Here is a 17,158-nt window from a genome sequence, read left to right on the forward strand (position 1 = left end):
CACTACTGAGCTACTGATTTAGGTGCTTTTTAAAAAATAAATGCTTCATGAATTTTATGATTAATCATTATACAATTTATGTAAGATATTAGTAAATAATAGAATTGCTTAAAATGTCTTAATTCTATCAAATACAACCAAATAAAGATAAATAACATTGTATTAATATTTAATTAATATCTTTAATAAGAATAATGACAGCTGTGCCTAAATCAGTATGAAAGTTTTAATTATGTATTACTAATTAGTATTACTGCAGGTGCTTAGAATTTAGTAAGTTAACAGTTTATTTTAAAAGGTGAAGTTCAACAATAATTAAAATTTATCCAGTAAGAATTACATAATACTTCAAAATGGTAAAATGTACTTTATAACTCTGTATTTAACCTATACTACTGCATTTTGAATTCAGTTACTGGTATTTCTCTGCTAGTGGAATTTCTCTGGGAAACTGAATAAAGAAAAATCAGCTTCCAACATGCAATTTTACAAAAGAAATCCTACCCGTCCTGATGTAAAAGGAAACAATATATTTTTGTTAACATAGACACCAGAACTCACATCTATTAAATAAGAGTTTAGAATGAAAAAAAAGTTATTAAATTTTAAATTTTAAACACACCTATCTGTGTGGTTGAAAAGAATAAGATGCAAACAAGGTTTTCTTAATGAAAAGTATTATTAACCAAAAACAAACAAACAAAAAACCCCATCCCCCCAAAAAAAACCCCAAAGTTTAAAAAAAGAGGAAATACGTAACTATGGAATCTATGCCACCACACAAAAGAATATAAACCTCACAGCGAAGTAGCCTAATTACTTCTTCATCATGTCCCCTTTCCACCCCCTGTAGTTGAAGACATAGGCCCCGAGACTATTACTGCTTTTAGATCACTTTGTTATTGACTATTCTCGGTATGATCATTTATTTTAACAGACTGATGTCACATTTGGTGTTATATCTGATGACATATTGTGGACATTTTCTTCCAGAAATGGCTCTTTAAGGATGAGTGCAAGAGGTTAAATGGCCTGACTGAGGCCAAACCCAAGACTACAGATTTTTAATCTAAATTCTTAATATCATCACCTGCATTGAAACATGACCACATAAGCACATGTAATTTCTTTGTACCAGCTAGAAACAATAAAAATCAATGGAAATTCTTCTTATCTTTACTGACTATAATTTTACATTCATTTAATTGTGGTATTCATTGTCATTTCATCACAAACTACAGTATGTTAAACTAATATCCTAATGAGGGGTAGGACTATTTCTATCTTAACAACCTTATATTTTGTTTAAGCAAAGTAATTTTAACGTAGAGAGGGGCATTTCCCTATTAATATATTTAACTGGCTTTTAGAATTTTATAAAATAGCAAGGGTCATTCTCTGATTAAAGAAAGTGTATTTTCAAACGCAAAAGATCTTTGGCAATTGTTTCAGCTATCAGACTTCGACATAAATTGAATCACCATCGTGTGCATCATAACAAAAGGAGGGAATGTTTTGTTAAGCTCTGAAAACAAGATGGTAGAGAATAGGGACATATGAAAATGTCTATTCTCTTGTCCCCGAGTCATCAATCACAACTGTAAATCAAGGTTCAGCAAGTACCAAGGCACGTGGACATTTATTATCAACCCATGGCTGGAGGAGAACTACATGTACCAGATAGAAGCTAGAAACCTATTTGGTTTGTAAATCTATGTTTCTTATGCTCATGGATTTAAAGTCAGACTTGAAGGATTAATTTACTCAAAGCTGAATATGTTGCTTAAAAGGACAAATTCTGAAACAATGGGTTTATGTTCCTAAGTTTTGTATTTGTACAGTAACAAATAAACATATTTGACACCATCATTTCCTGGGATCCTATACAAAATGTATCCCCCTAACCTTTGTGGGGTAAGACACTGTGAAATGTGCTGTTAGACATTCTGCTGGGCTTTGTGTTTAAGAAGTTATGCTCTTCATCACCAACTACTGTACCTGCTGCTATTGGCAAGGAATGGTTTAAACACTGACCATGTTCCACGGCTGTTTTTAGTGTCGCTTCAGGATGTGTCGATCCTAGAGGGTTACGCACAAATCGTCGCCGGCGCCTCAAGTCATCTTCCCAGTAGTCAAGGCGCCAGAACTCACGAGGACGACTACAATGAAACAGAGACGCCACATATGTTAGCAATTATCAAACAGCGTGGAAGCACTGACTCTCTGCATAGAGCTCTCCTTGTTTGCTCTGCCTTTCCCCCCTCTCCTTCCTCTTAATTCTCCCTGCATCTCACACTCTGCTTCTGCAATCTTTAACTTAGGTATGTCCTTGAAAATAACAACATCACCTTCCAGTCTAAGGAACTCCTTTTCTTTTCTTGGAAGGTGAAATGAGCACTAAATACATCATTCTGAAATGAATTGCTGACACTGTGATCAGTTCCCCCACACTCTCGTGGCATGTGCTCTGATCTCAGCCTCATTTCAGCCTCAGCAGGGCACCTTTCTCTGTGGCTGCATTTATAAACCAGAATAGGGAAAAGGCTATTATAAATATGGTATAGCATTACCTATATTAATCAAAGTCTGTCCCCCTTCATTTTTCTTCCTAATTTGTGCCTTTTTGCACAAGGTCAGTAAATCATACGATGAATTCGTGGTCCAGAAAGTGTTAACTTTAATGAATATCTCAGTTACATGGTTATGTATGTGATAATAAAATATTACTCTGTTTAGATGTGCAGGAATTTAATTAAAATAATCTCTTAAAATATTCATTACATTTAGCCCCTGAGGCTTAGAACAACACAAGAAAATGCATTTCTTTTCCATTTACTGTTTTTAAATAAACCATTCTTGTGGAGTGAAACAGCAATCTATTTTCAAGCAAATCAGATTGAATTTCTGTTTTATGTAGCCTGTTATTCTATTTAATTAAAAACTACATGCTATATGATGTGCAATAATTACTATATTGAAAGCATACTTTTGGAAATTTATTTTTTAAAATCCAAGTTCTATGATATTTCCCCCAATTACATAGATCTTTTCTATGGCAACACATAAATGTCAAGGTTCTCTGCTGTTAAATACCCACGTCCTAGCATGCTGAAAATATTTTATAAGGAAAATACTAATATAATGGTTTATTTCTGTTACATAGAGAAAAAAGTCTCTGGAGAATATTTTTATTCACTAAAGATGTACAGCATGAAAACCTGTGAGTTTCAAAAAATGAAATAAAAACATATTCATAATTAAAACTTTTGCAGGAATGACTAATAAAAACCAAAGAACTTACTTGTATTTCATGAGCTAATGAAACTGTACCTGTCAGCTTTGACAAATTAATACCCTTTACCAGCTGACGATCCCAAACACCCAAATAAAGTCAACATTGTTTTAATTTTTTAAAGATACTGTCTATAAAAAGAGGTTTGTAACTGGTATTGATTATTGGTTAAAAGTTAAGTTGTAAAGGCACATATAACAAATAGTACATTACTTAAAGAAAATACTTTAAAAGTTGTAGGAATCCAATAACCTTATCAGAGAATATAAAACAGACAAGAACATCAAACAATTCCTTTGTTGATTTTGGTCATGCATGAGAAAGAGAAATGATATCAAAATGAAACACAAAAGCGTGTAAGCACTGTGGTCCTCAAAACAGAAAACAAGAATTCACTTACTCTTTCTTTACTTCATTGTTTGGGTCCCTAGTTTACATAAAAACTAATACAGTGATATCATTTCAAAATAAATTTACAATATATACAAGATAGTTACCCAAGCACAAGACAATTGTTTGAGCTCAGTTAATGATGTAAAATTCCCCTTAGTTGAGAAGGAAAGAGGCAGTGCCCAGATGGTTGTGTGCAGGGCTTTGATAGTCAAAGAGCTGGGATAGGTACTTCATCATTCTGCCTTCCTACATTTATCTGTTAAAATTATTATCAAATATCAGCCAGGATGCAGTAGTGAACCCCAGGCTGCCCCTTGTCTTTAGGGGAATGATACAATGAGGGCCTATTCATCAGTGCAGCAATCGGCACAAGTAATTAGTTCCCTAGACTGAGATTTGCTATAAAGCCTATTTCAGTCAGTACCACAAACATATGATGGTGCAAAGCTAATGAAAGCTGCTAAAATTTGTTAACCTTTTCTATCATCAATCCTTCTAATACCCTATGCTTCAGTATTATGCAAAGGTAGTAAATTATTAATTTGTCATTAATTCATCTTTCTACATTTTCTGTCAAATTAAATGATGTCATTCTTCTTGATAACAATTAAAATTATAAGAGATGCTAACTTACTATGATAAAATTATTACTAAATTAGGTAACAAAAGATTCTACTATAATGCGTACAGTGAAATCAAGCCCAATGTCTACTAAAGCATTGCACAATGGTACTATGTATCAGAAAATTTGAAAAATTATTTAAAAATTACTCACAAATTGGCCTGTAACTCAGAATATTCAATGTGAATATTAACTAAAGTAAAAGGGAAACAGAAAAATAGTTATATATAGGCTCTAACACTAATTTTAAAAAAGCCAAACTGGTGACTTTGGGCTGATAAAATAAAAGCACCAATGTACTAGGAACTAGAAAATTAAATCACATTGAAAAAAAGTTTATAAAGGTAAGTTTAATTTCATAGCTACATATATGTGTGTCTTAAAATATGAATGTTTTATGGAAACTTTAAAAATAATCAGATGCAATCAAAACATGGAGCTGTGTGCATTAGAATGCTAGTATCATCTGTAACCTACTGGGCCTGTTATCACCCAAAGAACATTTGCTTAACAAGATTTGGTTAAGAATATCTGAAGAAAAACTAGTATTACTTATTTCAGAACACATACATGGAAAGAAACATTTTTTAAAAAAATCAAAGTTTTGCTTTTTTTTTTTTACTATATTTTATTCTGTTATGTTTGGTTGTTATCTCCTAGAAGCTGTTCTTTTCTAATGAGAGACAGAAAGGGAGTAGATGCAGGTAGGAGAGAAGGTAGGGAGGAACTGGGAGAAGTAGATGGAAGGAAAACTCTATTCAGATAATATTGTAGAAGAAAAGAATCTATGTTTAATAAAAGGGGAATAATCACCAAGAAAACCAGTAATTCAAAACCATCTCTTTGCAGAGTCTTGATGCAAAGCAATGTTCCATGTGATGTGGAATATTAGGCCCTGGAGGACTGGACTTCTAATCAAGCAGCTAATTACTGGTCTCACTGGTAGAAAACGGCATAGATTCTCTGAAGGAAAAGAAATTCACATTTTTTTTCAAATGTCAGAAATTGCTAGTGTGAAGTGAGAGATGAACCTAGTCTTATTTCTAAAAAGATTCTAAAAAGATATTTGAATTAATGGTGTAAGCCTGTGTTTAGTAACACCTAGAAATATTTAATACTTTCTTCAGAAGACATAATGTGCCTTTATAAAGATGCTGTATGCAGAGCCTGGGAAGACAGCTAAGTGGATAAAGTGTCTACTGCAGAAGCGTAAGAACCCACATTGGAATCCCCAGGACCTATATAAGAATCATAGCCCCAGTCATGTTGCCTGCAATCCCAGCTCTGGGAGGTGGAGACAAGAAGATGAAGGTAGATTTCTGAAAGGTCAGTTTAGCCAAGTCACAGAGCTCCAGACAGACCAAGAGATCCTACCTCAAAAACAAAGTAAGGTAGAGAGAAATAGTAGAAGACATCCATTGCAGTTTTCTGGCCCTGATTCATGTACGTAAGAGTCACGTGCATATATGTACCCATGTTCCATCATACCCATATATCAAATGTGTGAGACACAATCTCTAAGTACTAAAACTAGGAACTATCTGATTTTTTAAAGGTATTGGTAGCTTGGAATTTGAATGTTTGTTTATTTTATTTTATTTTTTCATTCTTTGACAAAATTTCAAAGCTGGATGTTAAAATTATCATATAAGTATAGTGAGCTTTTAAAAATCAACCAATTATATTCCTTTTTAAAAATCCCTTCACCAAAACTGGGGAGTTGGCTCAATCAGTAAAGAACTGGCCCTGAAAGCATGAGGACATGAATTTAATCTCCAGCATCCATATAAAAGGCTAGGAGTATTGAGGTATGCTTGTAATACCAGCGTAAGGGAGACAGAGACAGTTAGATGGCTAGGGCTCACTGGCCATCAGTGAGCCTCAACAACTAGTAAGATGCTTTCTGAAAAACAAGGTCATTGGTGGCTTCTCACAAATGACAACTTCTACAGTACTGTTTCCATATGACTTTTTCTAAACATCTTCAATGTTAGCTGCCTATATTCCCTCTTCTACCCTGTTATTCTAACCATTTCCATTTATCCTGTTCCCTTATAAATAATGATGCTTATCTTCTCTTGCATGAAATACCCACCCTATGTCCTCTTACTAAGTTCCTGACCTCTATGGGTATTCCATATAAAACACACAAATCTAGGATTCAAAACTAAGATGCAGAGATAAAAAATTAAAAAAGAAATTTATCTATAAATTTTGCTACAAAATTTCTTCATCTCTCTCTCTCTCCCTTCCTCTGCCCCCCCACACACCCCTTTTACATATATGTGATTATATACACAACACCTTTAATGCATCAGGGCAATCTACATCTAAGAATATAAAGTGCCATTTCCAATCTTGCTATATGGACTCTATTACAGGAACAGAACTGAGAAGCAATTGCACTTAGCTTCAGTGAATAAGCCATGCACGGTGACCAGCGGCTTCATGAGGTAATGATTACACCTAACCAACTGAGTATCAACTAAAAATGAAGTATTAAAACAAGAGAAAAACCAGTAAGGCAGACTTTATATTCATTCATTCATTAACTGTAGGGTGCAACATGAAGGAATCCAATTAGTATTTTTACATGTAAATTACATGAGATTTAAAGTTTAGTTCTCCTTAGAGAGAGTATGGGAAGCCAACCAGTAACTAATATACTGTAAATAGATGGGTAATATAACACAAGATTCAAATTTTTTCTAAAAATAATTATTAAATATTCACTTTGAGACAATGTTTGAACAAAAAATTATTAAGATATTTTCAAGGACCCAGATATAGCTGTCTCTTGTGAGACTATGCCGGGGCTTAGCAAACACAGAAGTCGATGCTCACAGTCAGCTATTGGATGGATCACAGGGCTCCCAATGGAGGAGCTAGAGAAAGTAACCAAGGAGCTAAAGGGATCTGCAACCCTATAGGTGGAACAACAATATGAACTACCCAGTACTCCCCAGAGCTCGTGTCTCTAGCTGCATATATATGAGAAGATGGCCTAGTCATGTATTGAATGGATCACAGGGCCGCCAATTGAGGAGGTAGAGAAAGTACTCAAGGAGCTAAAGGATCTGCAATCCTATAGGTGGAACAACATTATGAACTAACCCCTGGAGCTTGTGTCTCTAGCTGCATATGAATCAGAAGATGGCCTAGTCGGCCATCAGTGGAAAGAGAGGCCCATTGGTCATGCAAACTTTATATGCCTCAGTACAGGGGAACACCAGGGCCAAGAAGTAGGAGTGGGTGGGTAGGGGAGTGGGAGGGGGAGCATGTGGGGGACTTTTGGGATAGCATTGGAAATGTAAATGAAATAAATACCTAATTAAAAAAAATGTTTTCATGAAGAATCTCCTGACTCCATGGAGAATACAACAGTGAAAGTAAAATAAAATCCACAAAATCATATGTAATTAAGCAGAGACTCTTCTATACAACAAGTAAGAAGTACAATTCCAGAGGGCGTTATTCTGAGCGCAATTTGTGTTGATGGTGTGCTAGGGTCCTTCTGTGTTATTACATGACACAGAGCAAGGGTCCTCGGGGCAGCCTGCTTTGCCCCTTACGTTCAATGCTCAGGTTCCTTTCTTTCCCTGCTGTGTTTAAACCCAGTCACAGGAATCAACCCAGCAACACTGACAGTTGCTTGCTATAGGAAAAAGCAGTCATCAGGAAGGGGTCTAAAGTCAAAATAAATCACAACTTAAAAAATAATCATGTACAAGAATTATTTAATTTTGTCTGAATATGCTGATGAAGCTTATGATGAATTATTAATACAACTTGTTTCCTGGATGTTAGTTTACTGGAGTATAATAGATTTCAGTCAGTGTTAATTACTGAAATCAGTGGTTGGGATGTAAGTACCTTAAATACTATAAGGGAAATGAGATGATATCTATTGTTAAATGAGTCGAACGTATGTGACTGTCATCTACTGGGTTTTAGTGTTATTGTAATGAAACCCGAATCTATGTCAATGAAAGAATGTCAGTTTTAAAAAGAAAAGCTGTCACAAGGCAACATTTTTAGAAAACTTTTCTGTTTCCCTCCTTTCCTATTTTGCCGTGACAATATCTGATAAATCCTGATAGCCTTAACAGAAGTCCGTAGTAAATTCTTCCAGCCAAAGCAGAGCTCTACATCCTGGAGAATTTTAGCACATCATATTTTGTATTCAATTTATATAACCAAGTATTTCTAAATTCCTGTATCTGGAAAACTTCTATTTCCATATTTTTAGATTTAAAAAATTCATGGTAGGCATTAGCTACAACTTAAATAAATGATAATCCCTTGGAAGCAGTAAACATTTGCAGCACACTGTCAGCTAGAAGATGGAAGTGCCCACTTTCTGTAAGGGTTTCACTCTCTGTATAAATCTCAGTGAAATAATGTGCAGGTAGAATATATGGTACCATACAATGTGAGTGAATGTGTTCTCTCACAAAGTGAAATCTATGGTGCCTCCATGCAGATAGAAAAACATTAGTGGAAACCTCTGCTTACTAAGTATCCACTGTGAGTCAAGCAAGGTGACCTATGTACTGTGTAGTCTTAATAAAAGGCACAAGGAACAAAGCTAAAACCAGAACCTCCAACTGTGGGATTCCCAGAAGATTTACTAAAGGGAAATTTGTGCTTTACTGAGGCTTGACATGTAAATGTTCCACAACCTGGAGCCATTAGAGTAATGTGTATTGTACTGAATTATATAGCATGATGACTGTTACAGTCCTGAGTTTCAGCATGTTTTCGGAATATCTATTTACTTTCTAAATCCCTTCAGATACTCATTTTCAATTATAATTACTATTTCATAAAAAATAATGCAGCCAAGTCAATTACTGAAGAAATTGTCCTAGGATTTCCCTGGTTGCTATAAACCTGCTCATCATTTCTTCGTTCACTTAGCCTTTTTATTAGGAACTATAAGCAAATCGAAATAAGAGATAATTATACTATCAATTAAATCTCTAACACAAGGTAAGTAAAACTTAAATGATGTCATCAAAAGTACTGTTGAAAGGTAACTAAGTATAACAATGCATTAAATAGACACATTTATTGCTCTCAGCAAATCTGAGAAAGACACCTTATGATCAAGACTCCATGACCTGTAATGATTAAATACTACTCTCATTATTCTGAAAGTGAAGAAATCATCACTGACTGCTAAAGCAATGGAGTTTTCACAACATGGCATTTTCTCCACACTATCTTGTTGGTTACTACTGCAGCTATGATCAAAATACTAATTAACCTTGCCTGGGAAGAGGGAGAGTTTCATTAGCTCGTCAATGATGATCTGTTCTGTAGGTTCAGTGAGGAGAAGGGGTTTTGTGTATCTCATTACCAAGCATAGTAACTGTTACAAAGAAGACAATAAATAAATGACTAAAGGATGAATAGATGACTTTTAAACAGAAACTTAAAATAATAAATAGACTGCTGGACATAATAGAGAGGGCATTGCAAGCCAAAGAACTGGCACAAGTGAACACATGGAGACAAAGGGCACTTTCACCTTGAGGAATTCAGGTGCGATCACTGCAAGGCAGCCTCAAGAGGGCAAAAATCTGACTTGTGGCATGGGAATAGGTAGCAGTGCTTAAAGGCCTTGAGATGTTTACTGAAGAACTTGTTAACAGAACTTGGATTCAACAGAGACAATAGGGGGCTCTCATATCAGATGAACTTATTAGCTCTGTGATTTATATGGCAGCAATATGAAGAGGACTGAGTTAAGGCAGTGGAGATGTAGACTACGTCAAGGTTTAAGAGAGACCTGTCTGAAGTATAATAGATAAACCTCTTATGGGTGGGAAAGAAAAGGAAGGAGATAATGAGAATAAAGGCAAGTGCCATGAAAGAATGAATATGCTATTTTCATGAAATGAATAATAAGCAGGTACGGATTGAAATAATAACCCAGGTCTTGGATGCCTAGTAATACTTAGACAAGTATTTGGAACAGGAAAATAACAGAACTCAGACTCCTGAAAGAGAATCCATTCGCCAGATTTAAAATTAAGTTAATGAGCCTTGGATTCAGTGACTCTGGACATTCATCTAAAAAAGGTCCATGTTAACTATAAGGAAGGCATAACACTAGATCCAAGAGAAAAGCCCGTTTAAAGGAGAGGAGAAAAGTGAGGGTGGAATTTGGGAAATTCCATTTTTTTTTCATTGCAGAAGAAAGGAACAGGGAAAAAAAATAGAAAGTGTCTACTGCTTGCAACCCCAAAAAACCCAAACCCAAAAATGAACAAACAAAAAACAAAACCCCCCAAAGTTGGTAGGGAAATAAAGGGGGTTTCTAGGAGAAGTTACAGTATGAAGAAGAGGGTGAATATAACTAAAATACATTGTATACAATAGGAAATTTTCAAATAATAGATCTTTAAAAAGAAAGAGCAGAGACACTGCTCCAAGGAAATGGTGGTAAGAAAAGCAAGTGAGCTCAGGTACAGAGATAAAGAGGGCCTTTCTCTTCCTTTTCTTTTCTTTTCTTTTCTTTTCTTTTCTTTTCTTTCTTTCTTTCTTTCTTTCTTTCTTTCTTTCTTTCTTTCTTTCTTTCTTATATACTTTAGGGTATATAATCTATACATATACCATAAAGTCCACCTATTTAAAGAGTACAATGCAATGATTTCTCATGTATCTCCAGGTTATATAACCATACTTATGATCTAATTTTATAATAATTTTATTAACATCACTCCCCACAGAAAAACTCACTCTCTCTTACAAGTCTAACTCCACTCCCCTGTTTCTTGGTCATTACCCATTTGAAGGAAATTATATGATATATAGGATTTGGGGACTGGCTTCTTTTCTTGGTTTGTTTGTTTTTGCTCCAACCATATAGTAAAATGTAGGGCTCACACTTCTGTTCTATATCTCCATCTTCCTTCTCTCGTCATCTTTCTTCTCTCTCTTCTCCGTCCCTACTCCAACCATTTTATTCTGCCTACATTCTTGCTTTCTGTGGTAGGGATTAAATACAATCTCTCACACGTGCTAATCATGCATTGCATCCAAAGCCCAGACTCCACATTCTTTCTAATTATTGAATAGGTATTTCATTGAGTAGTCTACATTGTGTTCAGATGTGCTGAACTATTATCAGGGCCCAAGGATATGACTACTCTTCTCAAGCACATCTGTTTAACTGCAGTGCATTTCACTATGCAGCACCTTTATCCTCTCACTTCCCCCTTTTCACAACCTTCAACTTTATTCTCATTATGAGAAAACATGGTGAGACCTGACTAAGCAGTTATGAGGTCCAGATGAGACTGGAGTTGTTACTTCCAGATAACACTGATCTGTAAAACTGTACAAATCCCACTTTGCCCTGCTAATTCAATAACCTGGGAGTAGAAAAAGCCTTGGTTAGATTTATTTTCAAGATTTAGAACTGATTTGATTAAAAGATCAAAAGATGAAGGCTAAGGAAATAGAATAGTCTCCTGAGAATGTCTGTAAGGATGAATCCCTGCTAGGCCACAACAAACAGCAGAAATAGAGTCGTCCCATCAGTGATGCAGCACAATGGCAGTCCCATTAGATTATATACTCCAGTGATGTCACAGCCACCTTGGTTTGTGTAACTGCTCTTCATGATAGTCACAAATAATGAAATAATTTATAAATGATACATTTATAAAAAAACATATCACTGTGTTGCAGGGATACATGCTTCTGTATATATTTAATTACATCATTGCCATATATTATTATTAAAAAACACAAAACTGAGCATATTATAGGGATACTGTATAACGTTTCAATACAGATAAATAATATTGTATAATATTTAAACCAGGTTAAAAAGTAGCTACCTGGAAAAACACCATTTGTCTATGGTTAAAAACTCTGAAAATTTGGTACCCAATAATCTATTTTCAATTTCCCTAAGATTAGCCATTTGAGATGGAAATTAATTAAGATGAGATATCAATTGATTGGGATGAGATACTTGCCCTCCTGTGCCTAGCTTATTTCACTTAAAATAATGACCTCCAGTTCCATCTACATTGTTATAAATTACAGGTTACTCAACTTTCCCATGACTAAATATCTACTCTGTATATGTGTCATATTTACTTCATCCACTCCTTACTTTATGGACATTTAGGCTGCTTCTCTTTTCTTGTGTATTGTAAACAGTGTCTCAATAAACATACAAATGTAGATATCTTTGAAACACTGATTTCATTTCATGCTGAAAAGTATTCAGGGGTAAAATTCCAGGGAAAAAATACATGTATTCTATTTTCAACTTTTTGATATTTTTCCCCCCTAAAGACTATGCTATGTTCCAGCCAACCAGATCCTGGGCATCTTTCCCTCTGCTTCTTCTCAGCATAGGTTAACTTGTCTGTTCTGGTAACTGTTAATCTTAACAGGGTGAGGTGATACCATGTTATTGCTTAGATTTACATTTCCTGGTGATTAATGATATTGTATGTTTTGGTCATAGAGAAAATGCACTTATTTACTGTTCTGTTTGCATTTGTGTTTGGTTTTTTGGGAGGGGGGGAGTCAAATTATGTCCCAGTGGCTAACCTCATGCTATATATATAGCTAAGCTACTTTCAGATTGGTGAGTGCCCTGATTTTACCTCTGGAGTTCTCAGATTACAGAAGTGCCATCACTCTCAATATTGCTGTCCATCTCAATGACTCCATTGGGCAATGTGCCTATTAATATATCTATTGCCCATTATTTAACTGGGTGCTTTATCAATTATAGTTTTGGAGTTCATATATGTTATAGATGCTAACCTCTTGTCAATATGTTCATAACTATTTTGTCCCATTATGATTTTGTTTTCCCTACTTCTATGATCAGCAATATTGGTATTTTGATAGGTAATGTACTAGAATATTTTAAACTGTATTAAGTATTATAGACATTTTAATAAAACTGACTATGGAAATATATGAAAAAGAGTCCTCTTAACTTTCTCTCATCAATGTTTTATAATTTTCATTGTATATTAAGTTTTAATTTCCTATCAATTGATAGGAATCAATATCAATTAATAAATGTTCCCAGTCCTTTTATGTGGTACTGTTAAGAATTTCAGCTTGTCAGGAGTGGATGGGTTGGTGAGGAGGGAGAGGTGGGAGGGCAAAGCGGATTTTCTGAGGGGAAAATAGGAAAGGGGATAGATATATTTGAAATGTAAATAAAGAAAATATCTAATAATAAAAAAATTAAGGAAAGGGGATAACATTTCAAATGTAAATAAAGAAAATATATAATAAAAAACTTAAAAAGGAAAAAAGAAAAGAACTGTAGGAAAGTATTCAAAGGCATTGCATAATGAGAAATAAAACAATGTGGTGTTAAAAAAAAAAAAAAGAATTTCAGCTTGTCATGCAAAAGAAGGCAAATCAATCCTTTCTCATCTCCATGCACCACGCTCAAGTCCAAGTGGATCAAGGACCTCCACATAAAACCAGATCCACTGAAACTAATAGAAAAGAAAGTGGAGAAGAACCTCGAAGATATGGGCACAGGAGAAATTTTCCTGAATAGAACACCAATGGCTTCTAAGATCAAGAATTGATACACGAGACCTCATAAAATTACAAAGCTTCTGTAAGGCAAAGAAAACTGTCAATAGGATGAAACAGAAACCCAGAGATTTGGAAAAGATCTTTACCAACCCTACATCCAATAGAGGACTAATATCCAATATATCTTAAGAACTGAAGAAGTTAGACTCCAGAGAATCAAATAACCCTATTAAAAAAAATGGGGTACAGAGCTAAACAAAGAATTCTCAATCGGGGAATATCAAATGGCTTCGAACCACCTAAAGAAATGTTCAACATCCTTAGTCATCAGGGAAATGCAAATAAAAACGACCCTGAGATTCCACCTCACACCTGTCAGAATGGCTAAGATCAAAAATTCAGGTGACAGCAGATGCTGGAAATCAGTTGGGCCATTCCTCAGAAAACTGGACACAGGACTACCTGAGGACCCAGCAATACCACCCCTGAGCATACACCCAGAACATGCTCCAATATGTAGCAAAGACACATGCTCCACTAGGTTCATAGAAGCCTTACTTATAATAGGTAGAAGCTGGAAAGAACCCAGATGTCCCTCAACAGAATAATGGATATAGAAAATGTGGTACATTTACTCAAAGGAGTACTACTCAGCTATTAAAAACAAATTCATGAAGTTCTTAGGCAAATGGATGGAACTAGAAAATATCATCCTGAGTGAGGTAACTCAATCATGAAAGAACACACATGGTATGCACTCACTGATAAATGGATATTAATTCAGAAGCCCTGAATACCCAAGATACAATTCACAGAACACATTAAGCTCAAGAAGAAGGAAGACCAAAGTGTGGATAATTCAGTCCTTCTTAGAAGAGGGAACAAAATACCCATGGGAGGAGATATAGAGACAAAGTGTGGAGCAGAGACTGAAGGAAAGACCGTCCACAGACTGCCCCACCTGAGGAGCCATCCCATATGATGCAGTCACAAAACCCAGACACTATTGTGGATGCCAACAAGTGCTTGCTGACAGGAGCCTGATATAGTTGTCACCTAAGAGGCTATGCCAGTGCCTGACAAATTCAGAGGTGGATGCTCTCAGCCAACCATTGGACTGAGCACAAGGTCCCCAATGGGGGAGCTAGAGAAATGACCAAAGGGGCTGAAGGAGTTTGCAGCCTCATAAGAACCAACAATATGAGCCAACTAGTACCCCCAGAGCACCCAGGGACTAAAGTAAACCACCATCCAAAAAATACACATGACGGGACCCTGGCTCTAGCTACTTATGTAGCAGAGGATGGCCTTGTTGAAGATCAATAGGAGGAGAGGCCCTTGGTACTGAGAAGGCTGGATGCCCTAATGTAGGGGAATGCCAGGACAGGGAAGCAGGAGTGGGTGGGTTGGTGAGCAAGGAAAGGGGTGATGGGATAGGAAGTTTTTGGAGGGGAAACTAGGGAAGGGGATAGCATTTGAAAGTAAATAAAGAAAATGTGTAATAAAAAATTTTAAAAACAAACTAAACAACAACAAAAACAAAAAAGAATTTCAGCTTGTACTAAAATATGCCTAAGTTAAAGAATGTGAAAACCATCTTCAGCCTTTAATCTACAAAGTCACTGGTGCTGCACATTACTCTTGTAGAGAATGATTGGACAGAGGTAAGCCATGCTCTTCATATTATGCTTTAAGAAATCAACTAGTTTTCATTAGTAATCTGCACTATGACCTTAACTGGATTCAGTCATGTAGATATATCTCTAGGTGTCTCTATGACTGGTGTTTCAAAGGGTTCAAGGGAGAATGGAAGACAGCCCTAAATGCTAGCAGCACCATTCACAGTTGTGGTTCCAAGCTGAAGAAACAGGAATGATTCATCTCTCTCTCTGCTTCTGGACTGTGGATAAAATATGACCAGCCACCTCCTACTTCTGGAGGCAAGCCTTCCTTTCTTAAGCCGATTTTATCAGGTATTTTTTTAAATACAACTAGGAAATTAACATACCCACAATGTTGTAGGCAGATTATCTGTATTTAACCAGAGATGTCAGTTAATTCTAAAAATAGCCTTACAAATTACAGTTATAAGTCATATTTTCCAGGTGAAGACCTGAAACTGAGAAATTAAAGTGATTTAGCTAATAATAAACAGAGGGTGACATTCCATCTAAGACACCCCATTACTCAAATGGCTGTAGACTGTTTTGGCTAAGATACTCATGTTAGGCTCACTAATATACTCATTATGACAATTTATTATATGGGTATGCATTTAATCTTCTCTTTTGTAAAATGGCAGATTTAAAAACACTAAACTGAATTTCTATTTTTTGAAAAACTATCAGCATACATTCCAATAAAGATCATAGCATCTATAACCTCACCAGCATTCGCATCAATTAAGGCTGAAGCAGCGTGGCTCTTACACTAAGAAGAAACATAAGAGTCCCTCACATCAAACAGATTTTAAAAATCAAGGTGAATGCTCAGAAGGATGTCGCTATTATTCCTTTAATATTTCTACCCAAGTATATTAGAACTAGATGCTTTAAAAATATGAATGAAGCAACCTCACATACATAGATGACTATTTTGACATTTAGAATATTCCTTTCTCCTGAGCCAAGGCCACAGGCTGTTTTGTAATTTTTAAGATAGTTGATAAAGTATAAAAACATCAACAACAAAAAAGAAAGAAATGCTATTTTCTATAACAAAATATTTTATCTTTAAATAAACAAACCTTTGTACAGTGTCGGAACAACCTACCATAATCTAGGAACTTTCTGCGTCTAATCCAAAACTCTCAGAGAAATATAGAAATCAAATCAATGATTTAGACCAGCAAATAAGAAAAGTATATGCCCTGTGCTTTTAGATGAATTAAAGCATTAACCAAACCTCTGTGCTCCTATCCACCAGGGAAGACAGAGTTATTAAGTTTCACTTCCAGGTTCTGAAGACAGTTGGAAGCCATGCTCTGAATAGTTGCTGTCATCTCCTAAAAACATTCCGGTTCTTTCAATTCTGAAGCAATTATTCACATTCTGAAGTGATGGATTTCTCCTCCCTCTCTACTTCATTTTCCCCCCTGGTTCTCAATAATCCGTCCTCCATGGCTTATTCATTTACAGATTATTTTCTGAGTACCACTAGTATTGGGAATACCCTGATAATAGTAGATACACAAATATGAAGACAATGTAGCCTCTAATCATAAGACACTTATGACCTATTGTGTTGCCTAGCTTATGTCCTTGACATGACATTGCCATAACCTGTTTTTGAAAGTTATTGGAAAAAAAGCT

The 17,158-nt window shown here is 35.5% G+C and overlaps 1 protein-coding gene across 4 annotated transcripts in view; it reads right to left on the bottom strand.

Moving 5' to 3' along the window:
* Positions 1–17,158, bottom strand: part of Lrba (LPS responsive beige-like anchor protein) — a 576,347-nt gene that overhangs the window by 264,869 nt on the left and 294,320 nt on the right. For all 4 annotated transcript variants that reach the window (XM_029475138.2, XM_021158805.3, XM_085835789.1 and 1 more), the window contains exon 38: positions 2,035–2,159. In XM_029475138.2, the coding sequence (XP_029330998.1) occupies positions 2,035–2,159 (125 nt within the window). The remainder of the gene's footprint in view (positions 1–2,034; positions 2,160–17,158) is intronic.

Source organism: Mus caroli, unplaced genomic scaffold (genome assembly GCF_978045245.1).
Source record: "Mus caroli unplaced genomic scaffold, Mus_caroli_1 scaffold_3, whole genome shotgun sequence".
Classification (NCBI taxonomy): domain Eukaryota; kingdom Metazoa; phylum Chordata; class Mammalia; order Rodentia; family Muridae; genus Mus; species Mus caroli.